The following is a 14721-nucleotide window of genomic DNA, read 5'->3' as shown; positions in this document are numbered from 1 at the left end:
GAAGGCTAGCCACCCATATGCATCAGTTCGAGCTCTACCTGTCCCCTCACACCACGGTTCTGGCCAATCCGGATTTCCCTCCTGGCTTGTTGGATGGGCGGTTCTTCAGGTGGGAAAAGGGGGCGGTTCTGCAGGTGGGAAAAGGGGGCTGATCTCACTCTTCAAGACCTATATGCTGAAGGTGCACTCAAGACAAGGGATCAGCGTGCAATTGACTTCTCACTACACCATACCGATCTGTATAGAGTTACTCAGTTGCTTCATTGGGCTCGCCGGCCCGCCACCCTTCGAGGTGGAACACGGGAGACACATTTGTTAGAAGATATGCTGAGTGGCTGAGACAAACCGAAAGCACTTTCTCGTTTTTACAGGACGATAGAGTGCCCTCTAGAAGTGACAAGGGCAAGCTATATTATACAATGGCCGACTGATCTGGGCATCAGGATTAATGAAGGGGACTAGAGTGCCATCTGGCAGCAGGCAGCTAAATCTTCCTTGTGCATCCAATACAGGGAGAGTGATTATAAATTGCCCCTGTGCTAGTATCTCACTCCTGCCCGACTGTCTCATATGATGGGATCGGACAATAATTGTTGGTGGGGGTGCGGGGCACGTGGCACAGTTTTTCACATGTGGTGTGAATGTCCGGTGGTCTCCGCATTTCGGAAACATGTGTTTCTTCAAATTTCCAAAATTCTCTAGATCACAACCACCCCCCACCCTCTGCAGGCGGAGTCCTAGACGAATAGGGACTTTACCCACTTAATCCCCCTTCGGGTAAACTGATTACACATTGTCTGGTGGCAGCACGCTTGGTGGTTGCCTTTCTCTGGGAGGGCGTGAGCTCCATCGTGGTGGGCTGAGATCTGGGATATTTACACTACGGAGAGCCTTACTGCAACTGTGAGAGATGAAGTTGCGTTTTGATAAAACATGGACTCCCCTTTCTGGCCTTTGTGAAGGATAGCTCTGTGGGTCAGCTACATGTGCGCCCACAGAGTTTGGTAGCCATTGCAGGTCTTGTGGGTTGAGACGGGGCGGAACTGGTCTGAATGTGTGTCTGTCAGGGTTTTCTGTTTTCCCCGTTTTAGGAGGCAGTTTGCCTAGGGATCACCACATGTACCCATTGCTATAATATTGTTCTATGGCTTTTCTTTATCTCGTTTTTTTTTTTAAAGCTCTGTAATGCTTGCTCCTGATAGGAAGACAGATTGTTTATGTTTGTGTAATGTGTTTATTTTCTTTGTTGCGAAATTGAAAAAAAAGTTATTAAACAAAAAGACATTCTCTTGTCAGGATACCTCACTAGGGCTCAGAGATTTTCCTGGGTGGATGTGATTTTTAGCTTCGACCTGGAGACCCTTGCAATGCCTATTTAAGATTATAGAAGTAGAGATGATGATTATTCCGAGACTGCTGAATTCCTTCACAGTTAGAATACAGATGCTGGCTTATATCTGGACTTACAAAATGTGATTGGCCTAGACAATTGACCAGAAATGGACATTTGTTTAATCAGAGCCAGTCTTCTTATAAACGACTAGTGCGTAAAGCAGCTAAAGCTTTGGAATTGAAACCGTATTGGATCCTGTCATACCTACATAGGAGAAACCCTTTTTGGGTCCTGCATTCTACAGGCAGGTTGCCAGACTTCAAAGGTGTACTCCAGGTTATCCTCACTTTTTGCCCCGTTCTTTTTGTTTTATCAAGTCTTGTTAGAGAAACATCGTTTAAAGCTAGATTGTCAAAGAAAGTTGACTCTATGGGCAGAATAGTCTTTGCTTCTGGTATCCTAGCTGTCTACACTGCTAATGCCACTTACCTCCTGGGTCTTGTGGGACTTGACAATCAGCTTGTTATCCCACATGAAAAAGCCAATTATGGACTTGTTCAGTGACTGTTTTAATGCTCCCAAACAAATCTTGAAGCCCTGCCAGGGCTCTGTGAACACTGTTACTCGATCTGTGGTACAGATGACAGACTGCAGTGACCTGCTTGCAGTGCTCCACTGGGTTCTGCAGAGATTTCTTAGCCATGCTCCTGGATGTGCCCTTTGATGGCAAGCCTCTTTGTGGCGATAAAGTTGACCTCTAGCTGGAGCATTTCACAAACAGTAAAGCTGCAGAGCATGTATTTCCTCCTGAGTGTGCAGGTTCCACCAACAATATAGGAAGCTTCTTGACTTATCTAGGTGAGGCAGTCTCAATAGAGAACCATCCCAGCCTGTCCAGTCACTCCAGCAGTTAAATTACTCCTCAAGCAGGGGTGCCTCGAGGAGAGATGCAGATTCAGTCTCTGCTATCTTTTTTGGCTGTGGCACCTTGAAATTTCTCTGACTTCTCAACTTTCACATTTCCATCTTCCTGTGCAGGGTAGAGTCTCCCATTTTTCCACTATTTGAAAGACTTATCACAATGCGTTGATCAATAATGCAGTTGATTCGCAAAGGCAATGACATCGCCTTTCTGTCTCTCCCTCCAGACCACCTTTCTTACAACAGGATGTGCTGTCTGGCACAGGCTTCAATTTTGGAGGAACATGTCCTCTTCGTTTTTTTCCATCCTCCCTTTCTTCTTTCCACAGGCGTTACCGAGGGTTCGTGGTGGGATCCCAGCACTATCAGTTTATGTTTCTTCTGTTCAGACTGATTTCCTCTGCATACATCTTTACAAAGCGCAGGCAGTTGAAGTGAATTCACTACCAGGGTGAGAATTCAATATATTTATATACTAGACACCTAGCGAGTGAAAGTATTGGCAGGGACCTGTTAGGCCTACAATGACTGTCCTCCACAACTTGAGATTTGACATGAACGTCCAGCAGTATCTTCTGTCTCCTACACAGAGGGGTGGCTTTTATCTGGGCAGTACCAGACACAGATCGTGGGAAGACCTTTACCTTTCATAGGCTCAAGAATATTTAGGAAATATCAGATTTTGGCTTTGATTCAGAATCCCAGTTCTGCAGGGTCTGTGTCTGGTTTACATTTTTGCCCTATGCATCCTGCTGCACACAGATGGTGGATGATGGCCTTTCTGTGGTATCAGCAGCAGGGCAGTCTTATAACTTATATCTTATTTGCATATCTTCCAATCAGTTCATTTGGAGCAGCACTGGTGAATTGACTCCTCCAAACTTTTGTTGGGGTGTCTTTTTAGCTCTTCGCAGACTGTGGATAACATAGTAATAGAAACCCCTTGACTGTGCTGAGATACCCATCTAGGTGACATGATAATGCCGGGCCTTTGACTAGTGTCCGAGCAGAGTCATCACATAAATATGCTTGAACTACAGCCAGTCCATTTTGTTGTGAAGATCATTGTCCCTTGCATCTCCAGGAACAAAATGTAGTTTTTTTTCCAGACAATCACTTCCATTATATCAACGGTGGTGTGTGGTCATTGACCCTTTGTTTGGAGGAGATTTCCCTATGTAGGCGGGTGCCATGATAAAGGATCTTCCACACTTTTTACTAGAGGTGCAAGTCTGGGAGCTGCACCCTGAAGTAACAGAAGTGATTTCCAGTTTGGGGGTTCCATCACTTGATCTCATTGGCATGGCCCAGATCAAAAAGTGCACTCACTTTTGTGCAATACGCTTCCCAAGTAGAATGATTTCCCTGGGAAATCCTTCCAAATTCACGTGCTTTCAGGGCCTTCTGAAATGTGAAATGGACTGAGGAAGGTGGGGGAGTATTGAGCACAGCTGATTTTGATTTCCTGTCACACTGGTGGAAGATCTGGTACACTAGTTTGTTGCCACTCGGCTGCTCCTCTCGCCACCTGCCCTTCCAGCAGAATAATCAGGTCTTACACCCCAATCCTCAAATTCTGCAGCTGCATGTGTGGAGCTTGAGAGGTATATATATATTGTTCCTTTCACAGAGGGGTCTGGTAAGGGCTCCAGGGTCTGACAACCAGGTATACCTTCATAGGTATGCCTAACCAGCCTTCCCAACATAGACCTCTGCTAGTGGTTGTTCTCATACAGATTTGATTTACTTTTTCCCCTCCCATTGTGTTTGTTGCTCCCCAGTGGGATTTGAATCTTGTTTTGATTTTCTTGAAGGCATCTCAGTGCAAACCAATGCATAGTTGCAGTGTGACTCATTTTCTACAGTAGTTATTTTGGTGCTGTTTACTTCTGCTTGCAGCATAATAGAACTTTTGGCCATACAAGTTTTCTCATCCCTAGGTTTTTTTCCCGGATAAGTTGGTTCTTTGCTCCTTCCCATCCTTTTTTCCCTAAAGTGGTTGTCATTGCATACTTTTGCAGAGCGCTACTGCCTCGTGTCTCAAGCACAGAAACTGGTACTTTACCCTGCTCATTTACATGAATTCCTTGGTTAACCAACGCTGCAGAATCCCACCTCCAGTGGAGGAACTGTTTTAGGTGAGGAATCTATGGGAAGTTGCATCCACCAGTTGCATCAAGTTGCATCTTGTTTTTCTTCAAAGAAGTCTTTTGAGTCCCAGGGCTTAATGAGTCCTCCTCTGGTAGTGGATACACCAGAGGACAGACTCCATTGTTAGATTGTTTTTCTCTGCCATCTGGTATTAATGCGTTCGATGCTGAACTTCATGGGCCCATTGCCTTCCTTTCCAATTGCAAAGAAGAGTTTGTCTACTCCGGTGCTTGTTGCATCTTTTTGTCCTCTTCTTTGCTCCACCATTCTGGGCAAAGTCATAGAGGACTGGTCACTCTGCCCATGGGCGCCCCCTCTCTTCGTGCTCGTGTTAGAAATTGGGTATCTAGTTGGCAGACGTATGGTCCCTGTCCAAGTAGAGACCACAGTCCTAGTGCAGTGCAGTTTTGGGCTTATCCTACGAAGCGGTGAGTCCAGGCTATACACACTGATACCAATGTTTCAGCCTCTGTTGTGGATTTGGGTGAAAATGACTCTGAGGCTGCTGGGTCTCATGGCCTTCTGCATCCTGCTGGTGGCACATACCAGTGCCATATGCAGGCTCTGCCGTGGGGCCTGATGTTCCGGTGGGTGCAGCATCAGGGGAATCATTCCGACATGGTCCAGATCTCAGATGGAACTGCACGAGATATGCAGTGGTGTCTGACGAACCGCAGTTGGGCCAGAGGCAGATTCTTCTCCCTTCCCCAACTGGATCAGACAGTAGTGACAGATGCGTCACTCCTAGGATGGGGCGGCCACCTGGGAGAGGTGGAGATCAGAGGCATTGGGTCTCTGGTGGAGTCCGGACTCCACATTAACCTGTTGGAGCTCCTGGTGATCAGACTAGAATTGAAAGTATTTCTTCCCCCTCTCCAAGGGAAGGTAGTGTAGGTGTTCACAAACACCACTGCCATGTGGTACTAAAACAAGCAGGGTGTGGTGGGGTTGTGGCTCTTTTGTCAAGAAGACCTGCGCCTCTGGATGTGACTGGAACAACAGGGCATTTCACTAGTAGTTAAGCATCTGGCGGGCTCTCTGAAAGCCAGAGCGGGCAAACTCAGCCGACAGTCCTTAATCAATCACGAATAGCATCTCCATCCGGAGGTGGCACAAGGTCTCTTTCAACAACAGGGAGAGCCTTGGTTAGATCTGTTCACCTCCCAGAGAACGATCAATCTCAGTAGTGTAGAGCACGTTGGAGTTTCCAAGGGAGCAATCACTCAGGAACGATTTTCGTCTTGAGTGGAACTCAGGCCTCCTGTAAGCCATTCCGCCTAAACCACTTCTGCCCAGAGTTCTCAAGAAGATCAAGAATGACCAGGCACGAGCAATCCTTGTGGCTCTAGACTGGGCACGAAGAGTCTGGTATCTCAAGCTACTGAGCATGGTCATCAGTCCTCCAATCAGACTGCCCCTTTGGGAGGATCTTCTGTTGCAACAACAGGGCAGGGTTCTCCACCCGAACCTGTCCACGCTCTGCCTTCTTGCGTGGAGATTGAGCGGTGGCAGTTAACAGTTTTCGACCTTCTGTCCTAAGTCTATAATGTAAACTTGGCAGCCAAGCTTGCCTCCACCAAAACGATAAACGCCTATTGTTGGAAGAAATTGGTGGCTTGGTGCACAAACAAGTCTGTTAACCCCCTTTCTGTCCCTCTTTCTGAGGTTTTGTTGTTTACCCTTTCACTGGCCCAGGAGGACTCTGCCATGGGCACTCCCAAAGGTTACCTGTCTGCCATTTCTGCATTTTTGATGTTGCCTGATCAACCTTCCTTGTGTAAGTCTCCAGTTGTAAATAGGTTCTTTAAAGGCCTTAAACATATATTTCCTCCATCTTGATTCATTATTCCTCAAAGGGATTTGAATTTAGTTTTGACATTTCTGATGTGCGCTCCCTTTGAGCCTCTACATAATTGTCCTCTTAGGCTTCTCACTTTGAAAAAAGCCTTCCTTGTGGCCGTTACATCTGCCCGCAGGGTGAGTGAGCTGCAGCCGCTCTACCTTTCCATCTATCCTGACAAAGTGGTGCATTGCACTAGGGCGTCACACTAGGGTGGTTACACTCTTTCATGTTGGTCAGTCCATCACCCTACCTACTTTTTACTCACCTCCACATCGTTCTAAAGAAGAGGAAAGACTCCATCGCCTGGACCTAAAAAGAACGTTTGTGTTCTACCTTGATCGTACCAAAGAGATCCAGGTGGATGATCAACTCTTTGTTGGTTACGTGGGTGCAAAGAAAGGTCGGGCAGTGCCGAAGGGAACCATCTCCAGGTGGGTCATATTCTGCAGTAAAATGTGCAAAGCACTGGCAAAGAAGCAACCCCTCGAGGGCTTGTGTGCTCATTCTACCAGAGCTAAAGGACCAACCACTACATTAGCACGTGGCATTCCAGTCCTTGACAAATGTCATGTGACAACGTGGGCTTCTCTGCACACGTTAACAAAACACTATTGCCTGCATAGTCAGGTCCTTAGGGTTGGGCACTTTGCCCATTCAGTCCTGCAGGACTTTCTAGCATGATCTTGGTTTGCAGACCCACCTCTGGGAATGGTATTGCCTGGGTATCTATTCTAAGGTAAGGAATCTGCAACTGGATGTCTCCATAAGGTGGACAAGTTACTTACCTTTGGTAACACCTTATCTGGTAGAGACAATATCCAGTTGCAGATTCCTTAATGACCCACCCATCCTCCCGCTGTGCAAATTGATTTCTAGGGTCAGGGATTCCCTTTAAGAGCTCTAGTTTGATGCACCAGTGGTCAGTGCTCTTCATGGCTCTGCGCTTCTGGTGTGAAAAGTTGTGAAAAGAGACTAACATGAGCTCACCAAAGTGGTGCCTATATCGAACCTGTAGGTCATATCTGGCGAGGACAACATCGACGTCGGACACGGAGCCAATCAATACCACCTAACAGCACGCAGGGGTACTGCTCAAGAAAAATTTTCAGACCCAGACTGACACCTGGGGAAATTCTAAAGTAAGGCATCTGCAACTAGATACGGTCTTTACCAGATAAGGCTTTACTGAAGGTAAATACCTTATCCAATAGGGCACTATCCCTGCTTCTTTTCTACCTTGTAACCAAGACCCTGGCGTGCTGGGCCGCAAGAGATGCTATGGTAAGGATTTAAGATGGGATCATGATTAAAAAGATATTATCTCCCTGTATGCCAGTGATCCTCTATTGTACTTGTCTAACACCTTCACATCCATTAAGCAAATTCTCATTATTTTCAAAATCTTTGGCAAGTGTTCAGGCTTTGGTATTTAACTGGGACAAATTAATACTCTTGGATCTTGTGGATTGACTGCCTCAATCTACCTGGATCAATGTCTTTAAAATAGCCAAGGATGGTGGTTTCCAGTTCTTGGACATTTATAAAGATAAAGACCAGAAAGGGTTCCCGGACAGTAACTTAACTACAGCTTAGGTTTATATAGTATATTGGAGAAAACTACAGCATCCCTTACTAGGCAAAGCTGCATTCTACAAAATATAGTCCCTTCCTCACTTTTTGTAAGTTATTCAAAACACGACATTGTAGATACCAGCAGTTAGACTGGCTGCTAGGTATCCTTTTTTAGAATGGAGACACGATTAGGATGCCGCTATCTCTGCTTGATTTGGGAGTGTTTGATGGGAGAATTGCTTTAGGTGATGTGCGAATATCCTACTGGGCTTCTCAGATGTTGTTTGTTAACAATGGACTTCTGCACCCCAGCAGTAGCCCTCCTGAAAACCAGATCAAAATGCCATGTTTGTAAGAGGATAACCGAGGGCCATATGTGGGGGAAAGAGCACCATGGCTAAAAGTACTAGGGCAGTCATACAGGCATGGAAGATAGCAGTCTGAGGGGTGTGATGGCAGGGTGTGCTAGCTTTTGAAGCGCCTCCTGCTAGATAAGCTTGCCTCACTGAAATATGCGTAATAGCTTGCAGAGGTTCGAGAGGAGTACCCACAGACTTAAAGAGTTCTGCCATCTTTTTTTAGAAGAAATATATATAGAAATCAGATACACAACACCCAAGGCTTCATACAGACACGTGTGTCTCGATAGGAACAGACATAGGTCCAGTGGGAGACTATGATTGGGATCAGACACGAGTGTACCCAAGAAAGGTGGATGTTAGATTTCTACAGCCAAAATATTGCCCCAGATCTGGGGAGCTGCGACCATAGTTTAGAATCCCTCTCAGTAATCTGTCTGGGAGGCTGTGGACTTGTTGGATTGCTCCTACACACTTTACAGGGATATTCCATTCCGGGAGAAAAGTAGAGCATGTGAATCCCTCGTGCTGGATGCCCCCTTCAAACTGCCTTCTACATTACCGCTACTGGGAATCTAAGGTGATGATTCTACTTCTAAATATTAGATTTTTGGAACATTGCCCTTGTGCTAAATTCTTTGTCTCTCAATTATATGACAGTAGTAAAAACGTGTAGTGGTGCATGATGTCAAAAGAGCTAGCATACAAGAATTAAGGGGTACTCACATTTTTTTTTTTTTTTAAAGTAATAGAGCTCGTTTTCATTTTTTTTTTTTAATGGTGTTTGCTTGAGGGATGAGATGAGGCACTAAGATGTGCCCATACATTAATGTGGTTGATTGACGCATTCAGTGTTAATCGGTAATACGTCCCTGAAAGAGTGCGGTCGTGTGATGCTAGGTACCAGTACCGTAGATATTGAAATGCCAGCCTTGACAAATGTGTTGTGGAATTCGTTAAAAACACAGTACAATGTTTAGAGTGCCTTTTGTAACAAACTATTAATTGTCCCACAAGTCACTGAAAAAACGAATCTATCACTCAGTTCGTGGAATGTCTCGACTATGGGAATGTCCTATACTTCAGTATCTTGAAATATCTTTAGCAGAGATATCAGGTGGTTGAACTTTTGGCAGCCCACTTTTTTTGGCTCAACCATAGGGAACCTATCTCAAAAAGTCTTAAAGTTCACTCCAGTTACTAAAAAAAAATTCAAAATCCTAGGCGTGACTTTTCGCTGAGTGAGGTACCATGCTGCTTTTCTTCAGTTCCGACTTACCTGCTACATCCCAGCAGGAAATCCGAGATCTTCACAGGACCTCCTTCAAACCACAAGGAGTTGTGTGATGGGACGGAAATCTCCCATGTGGCCTCTAACACTTGGAAATCTCTTACCCTTCATTAACGGCTCATTTCACAGTCATTACATTACGAAATTCAGGAACAGTTCAAAACCAGTTTCTTCTGCATTTAAAGTGTATTCTCTCTCGTCAGTGGTAATTTTGGAGTGTTCTTGGCGTTAAGAAACACTTAGGGGTAAAGATGCGCTCTATAGGACATCAAAATATTAACTGAGAGCAGGCCTGGACCATTCAGACATTTTTAACTTAAACCTGCCGTAGAAAAGGAGCTTTTTTGTTTTCACCCGGTTTGTGGATGAAAGTTAATTGTAAGGACTGTACCAATATAAATTCAAGTTAAAATACACATAGTGCCGGCATCAAATAGGATTTTCTTATGGTGACAGGCAGTCATTCAATTCAGTGAGAAAATATGCACATTTGTGAAATACTTTTACCATTACCTTTTCTGTAAAATACCTTGGAATACCTACCCAGAAAGCCTGAAACTACAATTTGTGCAAACTTACTGTCCAGTCTTGGAAAGCTGACATTTCGTGTTAAGGTGTGAATTAAGCTCCCACTTGTCATTACAGACAGGATTTCACTCATCAACCGGCTAGTCCTATCCAGATTTGTAAAAATATTGATAAATAGCCCAATCCCCTTAATGAAGATCTTTCAGCACAATTTGATCAGTACTCTGCAAGCAGGTCTGGGGTGGTAAACAGCCCCATATACGATGGTTGATGCCTAGTTTGCTGTTTGTGAGAGGAGGTAAAGTCCCAAATGTAGAAATGTACTAACTTACAGCGCAGGAGCACTTTATCAGACACTGGTTTGCCCCTTGCCTGGGGCCCCCACATTTGAATTTGATGTGGGAACTGGTAGAGCAAGGACTGACCTGGCCCGGACCAGAGGTGGTCAGTGTAACCATTTCTTGTTGGGCATGACATAGTCAGCGGCGGCCACTACAAATCTCAAGGGGCGGGGTGGGAGGGATGGGGATAAAGGGGGGAATAAAAAAATTGTATTTAACATTTTTTACTTATTTCTGTCGCTGCCTTCTTCTGCAGCCTTTCTTCTTGCTCCTCTTCTTCTGCTGTCCCAGCATTCACTCGGACACCATCACAGGCTCCCCACCAATCCTAGAGCTGCTTTCATACACAAACCTGGGGTCTGTGCAGTTTCTCCAGCCTGGCTGTTCAACACAGCTGGGCTGGAGAAACCTAGGTGCACATGTGTGTTTGGCCGGCCTGAGACAGCTGGCCAAACACACATGCGCACTTAGGTGCATTCTCTCCTCATTCCCCCTCCCACTTCCCGTGGCCCAGCCCCACCCCTCCTTGAACATGCTGCTGACTGAGCCAGCAGCTAAAAGATAAAACGATAATTAAATATTGTTTTATCTTTCGGCTCCTGGCTTAGCCAGGGGGGTGACAGCTCTTTGGCCATTGCAAAGGAGCCGCCCCTGGACATAGTAGAAAGGGTGACAAAGTCGGCCTGGAGATGCTCTGTTTACCTGCCAAACCACTGCCACATATTCCCAAGTAGTGCTATGAAAGCATTGCTGTGCCCAGCAGGCCACCTCCCACCGGAGTCCATTGTCACTGCTCCATGCAGAAAATAACACTCGGCGCACAGTCACTATTGGATAACAGCTTGCTTCGGGCGTCAGCGTTAAAAGGACGAGCTGTTCTCAAAGGTATTTACTTACCTGCAAAAGGTACCCGGTGGAATCAGACACCTGTTTAAAAGCGATCCTGTAAGTGGATAGTGCCACTGAAGGAAAACTATGGCGAACTTTTATTAAACAAAAAAAACCTAAATAAATTACTCAAAGGGCAGGCAGCTCACAGGTTTCGACTCGATTGCCTAAAACGAGATAATGTAACTAAACGTTTAATTGAACTAAAATGTTACTAGACTTTTAAATACCCTAATGAGACACGTTTTTGATCTTTTTCTTATGTTAATGATCCCACAGGAGATGTCCGATTGACTCCAGAAGACTTCACCCGGGCACAGAAATATTGCAAGTATGCTGGCAGCGCACTGCAGTACGAAGACGTCAACACCGCCGTGCAGAATCTACAGAAGGCGCTCAAGTTACTCACCACCGGGAGAGAGTGATCCCTTTGTCAGATGAATGCATCTCCGGCCCTAAAGAAAGAGCCAGCCCTTTATTCTGCCTTCCGTTTGTAAAACGAGAACTGTTTAATGGGGCCCTCTTGTCCTGAAACAGCCTTCCTCAAATTGGGTCGTCCCTGAAGCACAGATGAACGCTCAACCTGTTTCGCTTTTTCCACACAGTTTCTGGTACTGTGCGCCAGTGGGATGTCCTGGGATTGTCAAACCAGGTTGCAGACAACCTAAAAAGCAAGGATCTGAAAATGACACTTATTTTGAGTTGGCAACATTTACAGGTGTGACGAAGGCTTTGTAGTCCCTCCCAGCCTTGACAAAATAAAATTAACAATATGCCCTTCTGTGCCAGTTTGAGTCTGAGTTTGTGATTTTAAATTGTTTAGTAAACTAATCTACGGCATGTTGTTTAATGAATTTCTTCACAGCAGGGGAGTTTGCATTAGAAGCCTAAATGACAAAGGATAACATTGAGAGTCTATCTGGAAAAACAAAAAAGTAAACAAGCATTTGCAATGCAATGGGTCTCGCGTTTGATCGAATTCGAGCTATAAGCGCTGTAAATTCCCAACTGGACTTTTCTTGCCACATAAATTGAAAATGAAAAGTAAAACCGTTTCACATAACTAACCGGACTTTTCTTGCCACATAAAGTGAAAATGCAAAGTATAAAAGTTGACATAAGCAAGCCAATTCAAAGTGCCATGGGTGTGAGCGCATAGGAGAGACACAAAAGGAAAAATAGGTTCGCTCACAGTCAAACGTATCAGTAAGCCTGCAATTGTCCATGTAACACAGTCGATGGCCAAGGTGGTAACAAAACTGCCCCAAGGAGGGACAAACGTAAAGCGTCTACTAATGATAACAAAGGATTTTTGAAAGGCAAGCCCATGAACGAGTGATAGTGATGGGCGTGGTTAAAAGCCCACAACTAGATTACAACACATCAGAGCACTTGCACTCGTCACCTAAAAATGGGGGGGGGGCATTTGACTGCACATGGTTGGCCCACTTAAACATATTTCTCTTGTTCACTCTCAGTCATCTTTCCTGCATGACCTTTTTCCAATTAAGCACCATCCCACACAATACCACTGACTTGATCAAAAACAAACTGTGCAGTGGATGATGAAGATGTTAAGTATGGTTTTATGACATCCTCAATTCATTAAGTGTCTGTATTTAGGACTATTCCCTTGAGATACCTCAGTTCCTTGAATACTGGATATCCTGTGTTCAAATCACATTTCTTAAATCCACAACAAAGCATTAGTGTAGCAGGGGGCATGGGCTCCTTTCCCTCTTGTTTCTTGTTTGAGTAGTAAAGTTCAGCTTTAACTGGGGCGCAGTGGACCTCTCTACCCCATACGGCTAGGCCTCACTGCCGCTTTTCCTGCTGGTTTAGTGATAGGTGTGTTCCACCAAAAAGCTAGATCTGGCCACAGTGATGTACTTCCATCTTCTTTCGAGTACCAGCCTACTAATACGTTTTTAGGGTTTATTCTCGATTTCTTCAGAGTTCGAATCCAGCAGCATTAATACCAGTCACTCAATATGTTAGTCATTCCTTGGCAGATATCCAAAAATGGGATTCTACCTGGGTGAAACCATGAAGCACAAGATAAAGGGAACTAGTATGTCGAAACTTGTTTTGGTGCTTCCATCTGTTCCAGGGCCTTTCTTGACCAAGGCACACTACCCCTCTCCAAAGAAAGATACAGCAGAAAAAGGGGACTGATAAAGTACACATTTCATTACATCACTCCCCGTCAAAATCGTCTTTGGTGCTATTTGTGACACGGCCCTAATCAATATACATCAGAAAATTGGTAACTTGTCACTATAGATGTCTGTATCGTTGTCAAGCTCTGCTAATTCACTGTCTGGAGTTTTTTTTAATGCTGCACAACATTCAACAATTTGGAGTCACATTGGAAAAAATCTAAATCGTGTCATCTGTATTTTTTGTGGGGTGTGGGGTTCTAAACATTGCCACTGATTACAACTTCAGAACGCCACCTATCGGATTCAAACGTTCACCGACCAAATCTCGGAACACTTTCCCAGTATCTCTTACCTTTATCCTTATATACAGGTTCACATATAGATTTCAGGTTCTACATTTTCTCCTTCATTGCCAAGGACCTGGGATTGTACACCACTTCGGATTTGCCTTTTTTCTACCTTGACTAACTTGTGGGATACTTTGTAATCATACCTCCTCAAACTTGCTTACCTGTTTACTTTTCTGCTTTTTTATGTTTGTTAGCATTTCAGTCTCTATTCCCGTGTGTAATGTACCTTCTTTTAAAGACTATATTTTTGTTTAGCTGTTTTTTTTAAAGAATTATTCTTTTGTTTCATTATTTTAACTTTTTTTCTTCAGTACCCCTGAGATTAGGAATGTCCTTTACCAAATGTTTAAAAAAAATAACTTTGTACAGCCTTGTTCTCATTACCATGTCCCGTTCTATTCAGTAGTGCTGTTTCCCCAGTTTCATAGATATCATCATGCCTATGACCCATAATGACGTCACACACAGTGATATCCCGCTCTGTTCAAACCATTTGCATTGTCGTGCAACTTCATACAGTCTGCAGTTCTGTTGAAGTCATAGTATGTGACATGGGATTGCAAACGAAAACAATCACACCCAGTGTAATAGTGATAAAAACAACCGAAAAATAATAACTACGTTAATTCATATGTCCCAAAATCTAATCCAAATCCAACTAAAATTGGCCCGGCACATAAGGATCTGTTTTGCCATGTACTATCCAAAATAATTATGCTTCCCAAGATGTATGTGCTGAGGAAGATGATCAATGGTGGTGTTCTGTGATAAACCTACAGATCAACTTGACAATGCTGTGTACCACCAAATGTGTGTCATATGATATGGAGTTTAAATGGGCATGTAATATCAAAGCTGACTGCGTAACTTGATTAAATTGTTCACGGTACAAAATAACATATGTTCATAATATCATATGCAGGTCACAGAACCATGGTTATTGTCATCGTTCCCAACCAACATGGGGGACATCGCTGTCCCC

At 44.4% G+C, this 14721-nt stretch overlaps 1 protein-coding gene across 1 annotated transcript in view; it reads left to right on the top strand.

Moving 5' to 3' along the window:
* Nucleotides 1–12008, top strand: part of VTA1 (vesicle trafficking 1) — a 307826-nt gene extending 295818 nt beyond the window's left edge. The window contains exon 8 of the mRNA XM_069235133.1: nucleotides 11507–12008. Within this exon, the coding sequence (XP_069091234.1) occupies nucleotides 11507–11652 (146 nt within the window). The 3' untranslated portion in view covers nucleotides 11653–12008. The remainder of the gene's footprint in view (nucleotides 1–11506) is intronic.
* Nucleotides 12009–14721: the final 2713 nt, after the last annotated feature.

The sequence above is a fragment of the Pleurodeles waltl genome, chromosome 5, assembly GCF_031143425.1.
Source record: "Pleurodeles waltl isolate 20211129_DDA chromosome 5, aPleWal1.hap1.20221129, whole genome shotgun sequence".
Taxonomy (NCBI): Eukaryota; Metazoa; Chordata; class Amphibia; order Caudata; family Salamandridae; genus Pleurodeles; species Pleurodeles waltl.
The sequence above is the reverse complement of the archived record's forward strand: the minus strand, read 5'-3'. Positions and strand labels throughout refer to the sequence as shown.